We start from the raw sequence: 14,058 nt of genomic DNA on the forward strand, positions 1-14,058 counted from the left end.
CACTGACTCCTTCAGATGGTTTATGACAGGAACATCTTATTTTCTCAACCGGTCTGTAAATTCCTTCTAGGCAGGATCTGACTTAAATCCATAGCTCGGGCTCATGGCTAGGAACACAAGCCCTCAAATAATCCCTGTTGCGATAAGTATCACCTCTAGGTGATAATTATAGGGAATTCTTCTCTGACCTAGATGAAGCTCTTTTGTTCTAGGCATGTATAGAATAATTTCCTTTAGCACACTGCTCAGTTTTAAACTATCCATACGTCACTATGTGAATTGGATCTGCTTTCCCATATGATGTAAGTCCCCAAAGAGCAGAGATCACGTTTAGTTTTGTTTGCGGTTAGTGTTCCCAGTTTGGGTGCAACAAACATCTGCTAAAAATTAAATGAATACGCGTGAGCTTAGGTGTTCAAAGGATGAAGGGGCTTTAGAAGAGTGACCTCAGGAATGGTCCAATTGTCTGCTTATAGTTTCTGAAAGACTGAAATCTACAATGAAAAACTGCTACATGAGTGGGAGTGTCTTCTGATGAACTCCCTTCTGTTTACAGACAAACTATTCCCCAGAGGGTGGCCTTCTATCTGAATGAGGCCCCTTAAAGGCTGATTTATCATCACTTAGGACACTTGAGTCCTCCCTATGGCATAGCTGAGTTGGAGGCAAAGCAGAGTGTTCCCAACTGTCAGCAAGAATAAGCATGCTGGCAGCAGCCTCAGATCCTCTAGGCAGATGGAGTGACATATGTGTATTTACATATATATATTTCCTAATCAATAGGTTCCAGCAAAAACATGAAAACTCAAGAAAATGATTGGAATTTAAGGGACTCTGAAGGAGTTTAATTCCTTAAAGAAAATTAGGGCCAGGTGCAGTGGCCTTCATGCCTATAATCCCAGCATTTAGGGAGGCCGAGGCGGGTGGATCACTTGAGGTCTGGAGTTTGAGACCAGCCTGTCTCTGCTAAAAATATAAAAATTAGCTGGGCGTGGTGGTATGCACCTGTAGTCCCAGCCACCCGGGAGGCTGAGACAGGAGGATTGTTTGAACTGGGGAGGTCAAGGTTGCAATGAGCCAAGATCGCGCCATTGCACTCCAGTCTGGGCGACAGAGTGACTCCATCTCAAAAAAAAAAAAAAAAAAAAAAAAAAAAAAAAAAAAAAAAAAAAAAAGAAATCAGCGTAATTTTTTTTTTTTTTAAGCTGCAGATGACTTTAGGAATAAAAACTAAGAGTATGCTTGCATGATCAAACTTTCCCCACCAAATATGTAAATCTTCTTTTCCAAATTAGGTACTTCTAGCATTTCTTCTAAGAAATGCATTTCCCAGGCCAGCCAAAAGGAGCTTTGAAATCTTCTAACCGTATTTTTGCCCCCCTGCCTGCTTCTGTGACTGTCTCCCTTCACTAGACACACAGGCCTACTTCTTCTGTTTCTCCAATAGGCCGACCTTGCCACTGCTCTTTCCTCTGCCTGGAGTACCCCTCCTAACTTTTGAATGTCTTGGTCCTCATAATTTGGGTCTCAGCACAATGCCCTTTTTGAAGGCGGTTTTCTGACCCCAGTGAATAGATACACACTGCCAGTCACTCTCTGTCACTGTGGAGTCCCTGGCTCATGGAAGAACACTTGGCAGGTGGTCAGTAAATACCTGTTAATGAATAAATAGGTTAAGAAGAGCCAATTATGCCCCAGCAGAATCTGATAACCTGTCTGCCGTTTGAGCTACGTGTACTGGAGACAACAGAAATGATGACTTGAAGATTTAGCTTAGCACTCATTGCTTCTGATTCTTGTTTTGTGCATGCATGGGATCATCTTCAAGGAACATGGTTTGTAATTTTATCCACTACAGAACCACATTTTGCTCCTGTCATTCATGTGAAGCTGACCTTGTCACACACTGCTTGTTGCCCACAACCTCCCTTTTTCCTCCTTTCTTAATTACAGAAGCCCAAACTTTGTGACAATGTGTCCAGTTAAAAATAAACACACTCCTCTCCGCAGGCTTTCTTACAGTACAGCAGGTAGCCACATCTCCTAGTTCTGGCTGCTGCACAGCAGAAGTTGGGTGAGGCTTCGGGAAAGCTATCACTTTCTCGATAAAAAGGTACAAACTCAGCTGCTGTGTCCTTTGTCCTTTGACCTTCTACCCTTCTCCCTGTCTGGAATGTAGACACGATGCTGAAGGTAAAAGAGTCATCCTATGCAGCAGGTGCTGTCAGTGCTCTGCCCATAATTTGTTGACACTCACCATTCTATTTACCACAGGCTTCCTGTTGAAAACTCCTGTTCTCTACCCGAGGGTTTTTGCTAGCTGCAGAATCATGCTGAGCCTGTAGATTGCAGCCTGAAAGTGCTGGGGGTTAGTGACCCTGGGAGCAGCCTTTAACTAATGACAGATGGTAGTTGGTGGATAAATACCCCAGCTCTTTGGCCTTGAGGTGGGATAACTCTGAGGCATTAGCTACATACACCCGGGGCAGAAAGAGCTCCCTGAGGTCCCGAGTGGGACTGAACACTAGTTGCCCACAGCAGTAATCCACTCATTAACACACCCTGTGTGGGCTTTCTTCCTTTGCCTGTCTCCCCTACCTTCCTGGGATCACTTCCCAAATAAACTACCTGCATGTGAATCCTTTTCTCAGGAACCCCTTCTGGGGGAACCCAAACTAAGACATCTTGTGACCTTGAGGATGAAAGCCACATGCTAAGGACAGAGAGTGGTCTAGAAAGAGCCGAGTCCCTCATGCCAGTTCTTACGCCCCTGCACCAGCCTTGGACTGCCTATCTCTGGATTTGAGAAAAAACAAATCTCTTAGCTATTACAATAAGCCACCACAATCAGGTTTCCATGGCATGCAGCCAAATGCAATTCTGAGAGGAGTGGAGGAATTTTTAGTTGACCACAAATGCAAATATAGTCATCAGTTGGACAAGGCAAGGCTACTAACAAAGCTGACACCGGCTGCATAACTAGCCCATTACAGTGTGGTAGATCAGAGCTAACACAGTGTTTGCTTACCGGTTGCTATATTTAATCCTTGTGTTAATTCTGTGAGGTAGACATTATCAATTCCATTTTACTGAAGCCGAGAAAGGCTGAAGCCCTTGTCCACGGTTACAAGGCTAGGGGTGAAATCAGGATTTAAAGTCCAGCAATCTTTTGCCATAGGGAGATAAAGGCTAGATTTTCATTCTAAGGAGTCTGTGGCATTTAAGTAATGAGTCTCACCTCCCATCTGTTGCCTTTGCGTTCTCCTAACCTTGTGCTTTTCCATGCGTTAACCATCACCACTCTTCATCCTGATGGGACTGCAGACTTTTGCTTCTACCAGAGCTAACCCTCCTGCCCGCCAAATCTCACCATAAACTACACACTATAATCACAAGCTCTTTTAAAATGTACCAAATCCTCTTATCTTTTTTTCTCAAGCTCTTGCCTTTGCCAAGAATGCTTTACTTTAGAAGAGTAAATTGCTGTATTTGGGCCTAGGGAGGATAGTCTGGTATCTGCAGGCCCGTTGTGGGCAGGATACCCATTTCAGTGTAGCTCATAGCACTGAAAACATACACAGTGCTTAGGTGTAAATATTTGTAAGGTCAAAGTGGATTCCAGCCATACTGGCTCCTATGCTGCAGGCTGTGGCTCATGATTGCAAACTCAGCAGTTTGGGAGGTCCAGGCAGGAGGATTACTTGAGATCAGGAGATAGAAACCAGTCTGGGCAACATAATGAAACCCATCTCTACACACACACACACACACACACACACACACACACACGCATAAATTAGCCACATGCGTTAGCGTGCACCTATAATCCTAGCTACTCAGGAGGCTTAGGCAGAATTGCTGAGCCCAGGTTGACACTGCAGTGAGCCATGATCATGCCATCATACTCTGGCCTGGGTGACACAGTGAGACTACCCTCCCCCCCAAAAATTACCCATTTAAAATCATTAACATCAAATTTCATCAAACATACAAATTTCATCAAACATATAAATGAAACATACTCTATAGAAAATTTCAAATAGACTATATACTCCATTGAACGTTTAATAAATTATATTCAAGTATGACTTTTTTAAAAAAGAGACAAAATTATAATTCAAGTGTTTATTAAAATGCCGACAATTTAAACATCATCTGAATCATATGAAATACTTTTGTGAAATGCATTAATGAAAATCTAGGAGTTTCTATGTAAGGCTGAGCATTTTCAACATTCCTGCCCTAGATAAGAAAAGAATGCATTCTCTTACTGGTACTCAGGAAGTATTTATGTAATACACTTGGGTTCTACTTGCTGGTGTGTGGAGACAAGGATAGCACCCATGACTGGCTGGGCTCTAGAAAACAAGCATGCAGTGCTCCTGTGCCATCTGGGACCCAAGAGACAAAAGTCTATCTAGGGTGAAGCTACATGCAGAGGGTGAAGAGGACTATACCAACAGGCTCACGTGTCTGGAAGAGCAAAAGGAAAGCCGTGCACAGATATTGCTTTGACCTTAAGATATTTGTTAAGTGAGGCAAAAAAGAAGCCAGGAGTCTTCTCAAAACTGTTCCAGGTCTGCAATTTTCAAGATATTTCTATCAAGGTACTTGGTAGAAAGTACAAGGTACTTTCTAATACAAGGTACTTGTATTAGAAAATACAAATGCGTGTTGGCCCTTACTCAAGAATTAAACCATCATAACATATACCTACACAATTTGGAGGACAGGCAGTTATCAAACAGCCTATAAACTCAAGTGGGGCATCACCTCAATTGATACCTGTCTATCTGGCTTCAGCTGGTAAGGAATCATAAAGATGTTCAAATGTTGATTTTTAGTGAATGTATTTCACAAAGCTACCATTTCATAAGGACAATAATGTTCACTATATTACAATACATGACAAAATTTACAAATGAGATGACAGAGTTATTTTAAATACATTTTGTAAAGGCATTTTCCACTAACTATAAAATCCAGTGAGACAAAAAGATAATTACACTATAGTTACCATCAAGACTTTTAGACTGTAGTTGAAGTTCAAAAGGTTAAGGATTTTACAAAAAGATAACATGAGGCTTAATTATATGTAAAGAGTATTTGATTAGATACAGAAAATATTAGTAAGTGTGGTTTTCTTCCTCTTGAAAACTAGCTTTATGAAGTAATATCAACTCCAATTAAATTTTGACCTACTTTAATTCTTCATCAATGGCACCATAAGCTGGTACACTCAAAGTAAACCAGTTACTTTGGCCACCAAATTAGGCCACCTCTATGTTTCTAAAATAACCAGGATACAATGGCGTAGCCTGCATTTAGTTACTATACAGTATTATGCAAACTTACAGATTTTAAAAACATTTCCTCCATTTTTCCAAAGTTCTGTTTCTTAGGACTTTGATTTTAAACATGTCTACCTTAAGGTTCCAAATAATAATGTCTCCTATGAGAACACGTGGGGTAAAACCATTCTCTAATCTGACAAGCTATATTCTAGGAGATTACTGCAAACCTGCTATGTTAGGACAGGATTGAAAGTACTATCTGAAATCTGAGGGATGTTTAGAAGACTGACCCCAGACAAGGGATTTAAAATTTCTTTTGGCCAGGCACAGTGGCTTATGCCTGTAATCTCAACACTTTGGGACGTGAGGCAGGAGGATCATTTGAAGCCACAAGCTCAAGGTCAGCCTGGGCAACAAAGTGAGACCCCCATCTCTACAAAAAATAACAAAAATTAGCCAGAAAAGGTGGTACACACCTGTAGTCCTAGCTGCTTGGGAGCCTGAAGCAGGAGGATCACTTGACCCCAGGAGTTGGAGGCTGCAGTGAACTATGATCTTGCCACTGTACTCCAGTCTGGGTGGACAGAAAAAAAATTTAATTTTTCAAGAGAAGCACTGTGGAAAGGGAAAAACGTGTTCCATAATCTAGGATATGTTCAAGAGCCTTTGCTCTCATAGCCAAATATATAAAAACAATTTTCCTTAAAGAAATACCAGTCTATGAGCCAAGGCAAGCTTTGGCTAAATGATTGGTTAGCTTTTATTTGGCTCTAGAGGTTCCCATGGAAACAGCCTGAGAGACAGAAAAGGCAGCATTATCATCTTTATCCATGATGCCATCTGATAAAACTGCACATTGATTCATTCATGTTATTCAGAGCAGATGTATTACTTCTGATAAGCCTGGACAAAGGGAGGCATGAGTTTTATCTGGTCACACTTTGAATTTCCTGTCTTCCTCTGTTTGAAACCTTAAATTAAAATCCTGATAAAAGCTCCTCTGGACATTTCCCTCAGGAGCCTGTAGCTGAAGTAATGCTTCAATAATCAGAAGTCAAATGAAGAAACGTGAAGCCCCAAATGGAGCTCCACTGCCAAGTTCTTAAAATTATATGGCACCATGCTTCCTGTAGCTGAAGAAATTGTTCTGAAGAGTATTTACAATTCCATTATATCAGATCTCAGCCAGGCAAGAAATGTCATCTTAAGTGTTTACTATATACAGTTGAACCAGGTGGCATCATCCATCATTTTTCTTCCTCTTGATGTCTAGATCAGTTGCATGTGTATTTTAATATAGTAACACACCCTCACAATTATCCAATCTTATTTCAGGTTAGTGCTTCTCGGAAAGGCTACAAAAGCAGCCATAGCTCAGAACTATGTATCTGAAGTAAACAAAAATAAAAACCTCAACAACAAAATATTAACCAAACAAACACGATAAAGAGGCATGCAACCTATAGCACCATACTTAAGACCACAGAGGGCAGGAGGGTTGACAGAGGTCTTAGGAGGAATCCAGTTCTGGGTTTTCTCCTAGGATGACATCCCGAATATAGAACCTATTTGTAGAATCCAAAACTTTTAAAAAGGGAAAGCCTGAGAAATTCTATGAAAAGAAATATCAAAATCCATGAGTTTCCAGAAGACAGATGATTTGACACTGTTCTTATTCTAAAAGCATCAAGACGTTATTCCTTAGAAATAAACTGCTCACTTTGGAAGATCAGTTGGGAAATCCCTGCCAACCTCAATGAACTAAAATGATGTCTCAGTAAGTTAAAAAGATGATACACCCCCAACAAGGACCAATTTACTCATGGAAAGTAGTTTACAAATGAGCAATTAGCTCCCTGACATCTGTATAACCATACAGACATGTGCTACATTGAACAGATTCACCCTTGCACATATCATCATATGCTCCACATGGCAAAACATCTGAAAAACACCCAGATGTTTATCAAAAACCTCTATACATTATGACATTGGTGTAGAAATTTAGATCTCAGCTTAATCCTTTCCAAAAGAAGGGAGTAAAAGTCCAGGGAAAGGTTTACTTAGAGATGAGTGAAGATTCTGGTAATTTAAAGGTGACGGGTTAAGAAGCTATAGAGCTAGAAACAACCTCAGATCTCACCTAATCCCTCATTTTATTGATGGAAAAACTGAAGTCCCAAGATATGTATCAGATCCAACCAATGGAAGAACTGTGACCAGAAGAGAAACCAGGGGACTCTTAGTTCAGTGCTTTTCCCATCATATTTATCTGGGGCTTCTTTAAATCTTAGCATGCATAATTTAATCAAGCTCTAAGGAAAATGACTGAAAAGTATCAGATAGGAAAAACGCTGCCTTCTAATGAAGACTTTGGCAATTCACGTTCTGAAGTGCTTAATATTAACAAAGGGAAACCCCCAAAACTTTTGGCAAAATGTTACTTCTTCTAAGAAACAGGTTCCTTTTCTGAGAGCTGATTCTGTAGGTACTGGGTTACAGCACTGTAGGTTATAGCTGACAAGTTTTCATATGCCCCATCTTTGTAGTTAGAGTTAGATTCTGCAGATCCTATATCATCAGGCGGACTGAAATGACTGCTGCCTTGAGACTCTGTATCAATACTTTTGGTTTCTGATTGAAGGTGGACAGAAACCTGAACTGCTATTTCCTGGCCTTGTTCATTCAGAGAGCCATCATCTGAATCTCCTCCTGGTGAATTACTCCGTCCCATCTCTGGGTTAATGACATAGATGCCACCTTGAGCATTCAGGGCAGGTCTCTCTTTAATTCTTTCACCCAGGTCATCAGGGTCATCCACTCGCACAGCCTCAAACATCTCCTCAACAAAGGCTCGACAGTTTAGAATAAGAGGTGGAAGAGGGACACTTCTTGCCAGTTCTTCAATATAACGAGCAAACTCCATGGTCTTAAATTGTGTGACTTTGGCGAGCTCCAGAGTTTTGGCTGAGGTAATGATGGGGATACGTTTTGCAATCTCAAAGGCCTTTTGAAGTTTCTCAGCCCCTTCAGTTCTAAAGAACTCATTGATGGCCTTCTCAGTCTTGCGAAGATGGCTGCTCATCATGCACAGCCGTGTGACATTCAAGATGAGTGTGATTGTAAAGGCAATCAAGCAAACAATCATGTAATAGACACTCATGTCTCCCGAGGTGAAGATAACACGTAGGGTGACAGAGTAGGAGGCACGAATTGGAGAGGTGACAAAACAGGTATAGAGCCCACGGTCATCAAAAGCTACATTGGTGATGTTTAGGAAGTTATCAGAAACCAACCACTTTCCACCTGATAATCAAACAGAAATGAAAAAAAAATTATAGCAAAAAGAAGATTACTAAATATGGCCACTGCCTTATCTATATTCCTCCACTTCATTAAAGTACTTTAACTCAACTGATTTGTTAGATTCTACCATCTGTTTAAATCATGTAAAAAACAGGGCAGACTGTGATGTCCAGAATCAGAATTTAATTAGTTTGGATCTTAAAAGGAAATCAAGATCTTCCTTCATGACACTAATAATTAACATAGCTTCCTTTTCACTGTTGAGATTTCAAAAGCCTTTCTGTGAAACAGGTATGTCTACAAAATGCTAAATGACTAATCATAAAAAAAGCTTATAGTTTATACACATCTGTGTGTCTACATCACATTGCAACCAATACATTTTCATATATTATGAGGGTATGTCTCAGAAATATAAAACAATGATTTAAAATAATGATATTTTAAATTTTTATGAGTAATTTTTATTTTCTTCTGTGTTTGCTCACTTTCCATAGTGAACTTATATAACAAGAAGAAATTATTAAAAAAAAAAAAAAAACCCCTAGCAATTTAATGCATTTGTTCAATTAACTGCCCAATCTGGTATGCCTTGCACATATCCATTTTTTTTGTTGTTAAGAAACGTTTGTTGATGGTGATATCTTGATTTTCTGGCAAGAGTAACTGAAACACAGGCCAAAAAATACATCTCACAAGTCACGGTAAATGAAAAGCTTGGCAAAAATAATAAAGTTACCCTTAAGATGCCTATGCTTCCTTCTATTTTCAACCTAAAACATACTGCCTCTCTTACACATGTGAAGGTATTTTCATTCAGGGAACATGTATATAGAAATACACACGTGTAAGAAAAGCAAAGCATATTGATTACCCATCTTGATTCAACATCCTTCAATAACTTGGCTCTGCTTGCATAATTCCTACTTTTGTGATACATTCCCAAAGCACTCTGTGCTTTAACTATGAAAGCCATTCAAAGATGGAATGCATGGGCTAACCTGCAGTGTGAGGATGCATTCCAATGACTAGAGGTGGTGTCCCAGGGGAGGTCAGCGGACTGCTTGTTAAGCACTGACTTGAGCGCCCAATCTTCAAAATCTCTTTCATCCCCAAGATTCTATGGTTCTGGATTATTTTAGTGGCACATAAATTAGTAAGCACTCTGGATTTTGTCCATTTTCATCGTCATCCAAACTTACCTCAATCCTACAGCTATTAATATATTTAAGAGGCATCACTTCACTAACACAAGAAGAGGAAAACATGTAGTTATGAATATAGCCATTTTCTATAAGCTTCTGTTCTATGAACTTGGAGCTATGGAAACGACACCATTTGAATCCAAGGTATGATGAACTACAAAGACTCCATTCATCAACCATTGCACTACAACCACAATCTAAACTCTCTAGTTCACTTGCTGATAATAGCTCAAGATTTATGAACCTTATACTAGACTGACATGCTCTTTAAACTCCTCTCACTTGAGATTCATAAAATTTAATACAATTTTCCAGAGCTGCTGCTGAAAGCATCAATGATAGATGTTAGCGGTTTTCAAAGTAAAGGCAAAACAGAAAAATAAAACTGCCATTCCACTCGGCTGGTCTTGTCTTAACCTAAGGCTTTGTTTATGCAGCCAGTCTACAGTGATGACACTGAATGAATAATTCAAATCTCAGAGGTGTTTGGTCAGGATATCATAGAGCCCAGAGAAGATAGGAGTCTGGTTCAGTGGGTCCAAATATGGAACCCCAAATCATGTTCAAAGTACACATTCCAGGTATCACTCTAGATATTCTAATTCAATAGTTATGTATTTTAAACATGCTGATTAAAAATACTCTAACAATTCACACTCTTCAATTCCTTGGTGACTAGTCACTCAGTCTATAGATGAAAATATTTAGTGCATATGTCTGAAGGAAGTATCACCTGTCTCCTTTTGTATTTTCCAGCCTAATATGAATAATCAATATCCTTTTATATTTCAAAAGGCTACACTATCTTCCTAACAAAAAAATTTCTTAAAATATAGCTTGTGGGGATCTTAGAATTTAATATTCCTCCCTTTGGCTTTTCATGGTGATTTCTTTTTGAGATCCATTATAACTCAAGTACTCATCAAAAAGATCTTTGAAACAGAACACTGGTTAGGAGTAGTCTGGATTAAGATATATTCACAGATCCATGAATAGCAAAATTAAATAAAAATCTGTCAAAAAGTAGACCTTGAACACATTATCACTACGTTTATGTGATTTTTAAGACAGAACAAAAAAATGCAAAAAAAAATTTCTCTTTTCCAATAAATTAAGGTATAGAATAGAAAAAAAATGAGCTGGAAGGGCTTACACGTTCCATAGTGACCTTCTAATTCTCTGAGACCTGATGTGAAAGTTTTACACACAGATTGATACTCATTTTCAAAAATGTCTTGGATTTCCTCTAAAGTTTATAGTAACTCTTTTCAGAGCAAAACTTTTTTATTTATAACAAATTTTCTTAAGTCTAGCCCAAACCCTTCTGGATGTATTCACAAAGGGCCACCACACTGCACTACTGACATAGTAGTCTAGGTGAAGGGTGCTCCTAGAGTTGTGTTGTATACCCTCTGTACAGTTGTATGCAGCAGCCCTGATTTACTCTATCTTCAATGAAGAAGAAAACCAACTGATCAGAAGGAGAGAAAATAGTTCATTGCCATCATGTGAACATCTTTTAAATTTACAAGGATTCTTTTTTTTCTTCTTCTGGTTAAATAATTATAATTATTTTGCTTTTTCTGATAGGTGCAACACTCTAGACCTTTCAAATGTTTTAAACTATTCACCTTGGCACCTTATCTTTGAGACTTCTTGTTTAACTTGTTAAAAAATAAGAAGACAGAACAGGAAATGAGTAACCTTGATTAATTATATCCTGACCAGTTACCTCTGCCTCTGCCATCCAGTTGCTGTCCTTTTGAATTGTGCCAATGGACATCTTCATAGTGACTGGCTGTGAGAAGACACTCAATTGAAACGCTAGTTCCCTCTTTGGCTATGATGACATCATCATCCGAGTGGGAACTTGCTGAGAGTTCAAAGCTTGAGGGAAAGGATGCATTGTAAGAACTATGATTTGCTTCCAGTGAAACCATTTGGTTGAAGTCCACATCTTCCAAAACAAAAGCAGCTGGCACAATAATACTTGCCACTAAAGTGAATAAGCAACAATGTAGCTTCATGGGAAAATGGAAGAAAATCTTGTTTAGATTTGGAGAACTCAAAAACTTCTACACTACAAGAGCACAGCGGGTAATTTATTGCTTGGTAGAGAAATTTTCCACACAAATGGTAGATCCAGTTATATTTTCTAGTCTTCAAGATTAAAAGATGTGAGTGGAGAACAACCTAAAAGAAAGCCAGATACAAAGTTTAACCAACTGAGATTCATAATGGGGTGAAACTCTGTATATTCCAGAAATGAATAGATGTGAATTAGAATAATTGGTGCTGACATTGGAGAGTAATTAGATGGAATAGGACCTAAAAATCTCAGATACAGCAGAAAAAGCAATAAACTGGGAAATAGCAGACCTAGATTTTGGTCCTAACTTTGCTACTAACTAGCTGTACGACCTTGGCAAGCAGCATTCTCTCTGGGCTTCTGTTTTCTCATCTGTCAAATAAGGGACTGGATGAGATAATCTCTAAGGACTCTTCCAGTTCTGAAATGCCATGATTCTATTTCATTCTGACAAATTTTATGCAACAGGGAGCCAATGAAGGCTAAAATATTTATCTTAATGATCTTTTATTTCAACCTGCACCATTACCATCTGTTGTTATATATCAATAATGTAAATCAACTCACAGATCATAACCACAACCATGGAGCTCAAAATTTGAGTAATTCAAGTATAAAGATATGTTACATATAAATAATGCAGGGACACTTGAGGTGGGTTGTTTTAATATTGGAAAGAAAATTGCATTTACTGCATACACATAAATAGAATTATTGACCTCTAAAGCTATGGAACCTCCTTCATGGACAAGAACGTTAGACAACAGAATTTTCTTTTAATAGTTTCTCCAATACCAAGAGACAGAATACACTGTATTTAATAGTTTGTAAAAATTTCTAGCTCAAACTCTGTAAACTAGCTAAGGGAGGAATTGACATCTTTAGTGTCTAGTTAGTAGAAATGCAAATATAAAACTACAGGGGCAGATTGTTAGAAAAATTTAAAAGAAGAGCAAAATATCACAAATAAAAGGCAACATAACATCCTACTCCAAAAGTCTTTGTATTTATGATCACCTTCCTGGTAATCTGATGCCCCCTTTAAGCCACCGACTCTCAAAGAAAAATTTCAACTTTTATTTCTATAAAATATGGGATGAAATGACTAGCTTCATGTCTTATAAAGCCCCAAGATAATTAGTTTTGGAAATGACATTTACTCTCATTTATACTTATATGAAGGCTGCTTGATCACAGAACATAAAAAGCAATGAATCACTGCATTTTACCATTAAACATCTCAAAGTCAAATTACAGTATGGTGCAAATGTCATTTAATTTTCATTAGCCCTTAAAAGGATGGCTGAATGGTGACAAATACATTTCTAAATCTTTAAAATTTAAGGATGGAGTATATAGAGTAAAATAAAAAAACTTCAGACTTTGGCTACACATGACATACTCAATGTGTTTATTTCCATTTCCTCCTAAAGCCGTACTAAAAGGACACTAAAGGAAACAAAGACTTAGGCAGAGAGGGGATTTTGGAAGTAATATAATCTAATTGATTCAGTGCACAGTGATTTGCTTCTTATGATATGCTACAAGTTAGCAGGAGAATCTAGCTTAGAATATGGTCTCTTTTATAGGAGAGGGTGATGGGTAGAAACAATGGAAATAACATTTATTGAATGACTGCCATAAGCCAACCACTGTGCTAGGGGCTTGACATGTAAGTTTCCAAGTTCTTTTTCACTACAAGATATACAGCAATTGGAGGACATAATTCTGTACTTTATTCTAGATCAGTGTTTCTCAATGGTTATAGGCTTTGAGTGTGCTGAAAAAATGCTCCAAGCTTTCCCCAGAACTTTGATTAGGAGTTCCTATAGCTTCATCCATGGCAGCATTTTCCAAACTTCATTCATTCCTTCTCCTGTCATTTTTGTTTGTTTTTACTATATCCATGAACCAAATTATCATCATTTCTGCTTTTCTTTTAAATCAACTCATTTTATTTTTACTTTCATATTTATTTAAAAAGGAAATTCTATATTGGTTCTGTGGACAAAAGTAACCGTACACATAAACATAATGAAAACAAGAAGTGTTATTAGCTTCCAGAGATACTACTCCCTGCTTAAGGCTCTGAGCTGGAGGCTTGCTCTCTCTGTAGTAAAACCAAAACCAAAACCAAAACCAAAACCAAAACCAAAACCAAAAC

The 14,058-nt window shown here is 38.4% G+C and overlaps 1 protein-coding gene across 1 annotated transcript in view; it reads right to left on the reverse strand.

Annotated features, from left to right (window-relative positions):
* Window positions 1-4,033: 4,033 nt before the first annotated feature.
* MFAP3 (microfibril associated protein 3) overlaps window positions 4,034-14,058 on the reverse strand; it is an 18,990-nt gene continuing 8,965 nt past the window's right edge. The window contains exons 2-3 of the mRNA XM_023226926.2: window positions 11,538-11,998; window positions 4,034-8,600 (exon numbers count right to left, since the gene is read on the reverse strand). Of these exons, the coding sequence (XP_023082694.1) occupies window positions 7,744-8,600; window positions 11,538-11,832 (1,152 nt within the window). The 5' untranslated portion in view covers window positions 11,833-11,998 and the 3' untranslated portion in view covers window positions 4,034-7,743. The remainder of the gene's footprint in view (window positions 8,601-11,537; window positions 11,999-14,058) is intronic.

Source organism: Piliocolobus tephrosceles, chromosome 4 (assembly GCF_002776525.5).
Source record: "Piliocolobus tephrosceles isolate RC106 chromosome 4, ASM277652v3, whole genome shotgun sequence".
Taxonomy (NCBI): domain Eukaryota; kingdom Metazoa; phylum Chordata; class Mammalia; order Primates; family Cercopithecidae; genus Piliocolobus; species Piliocolobus tephrosceles.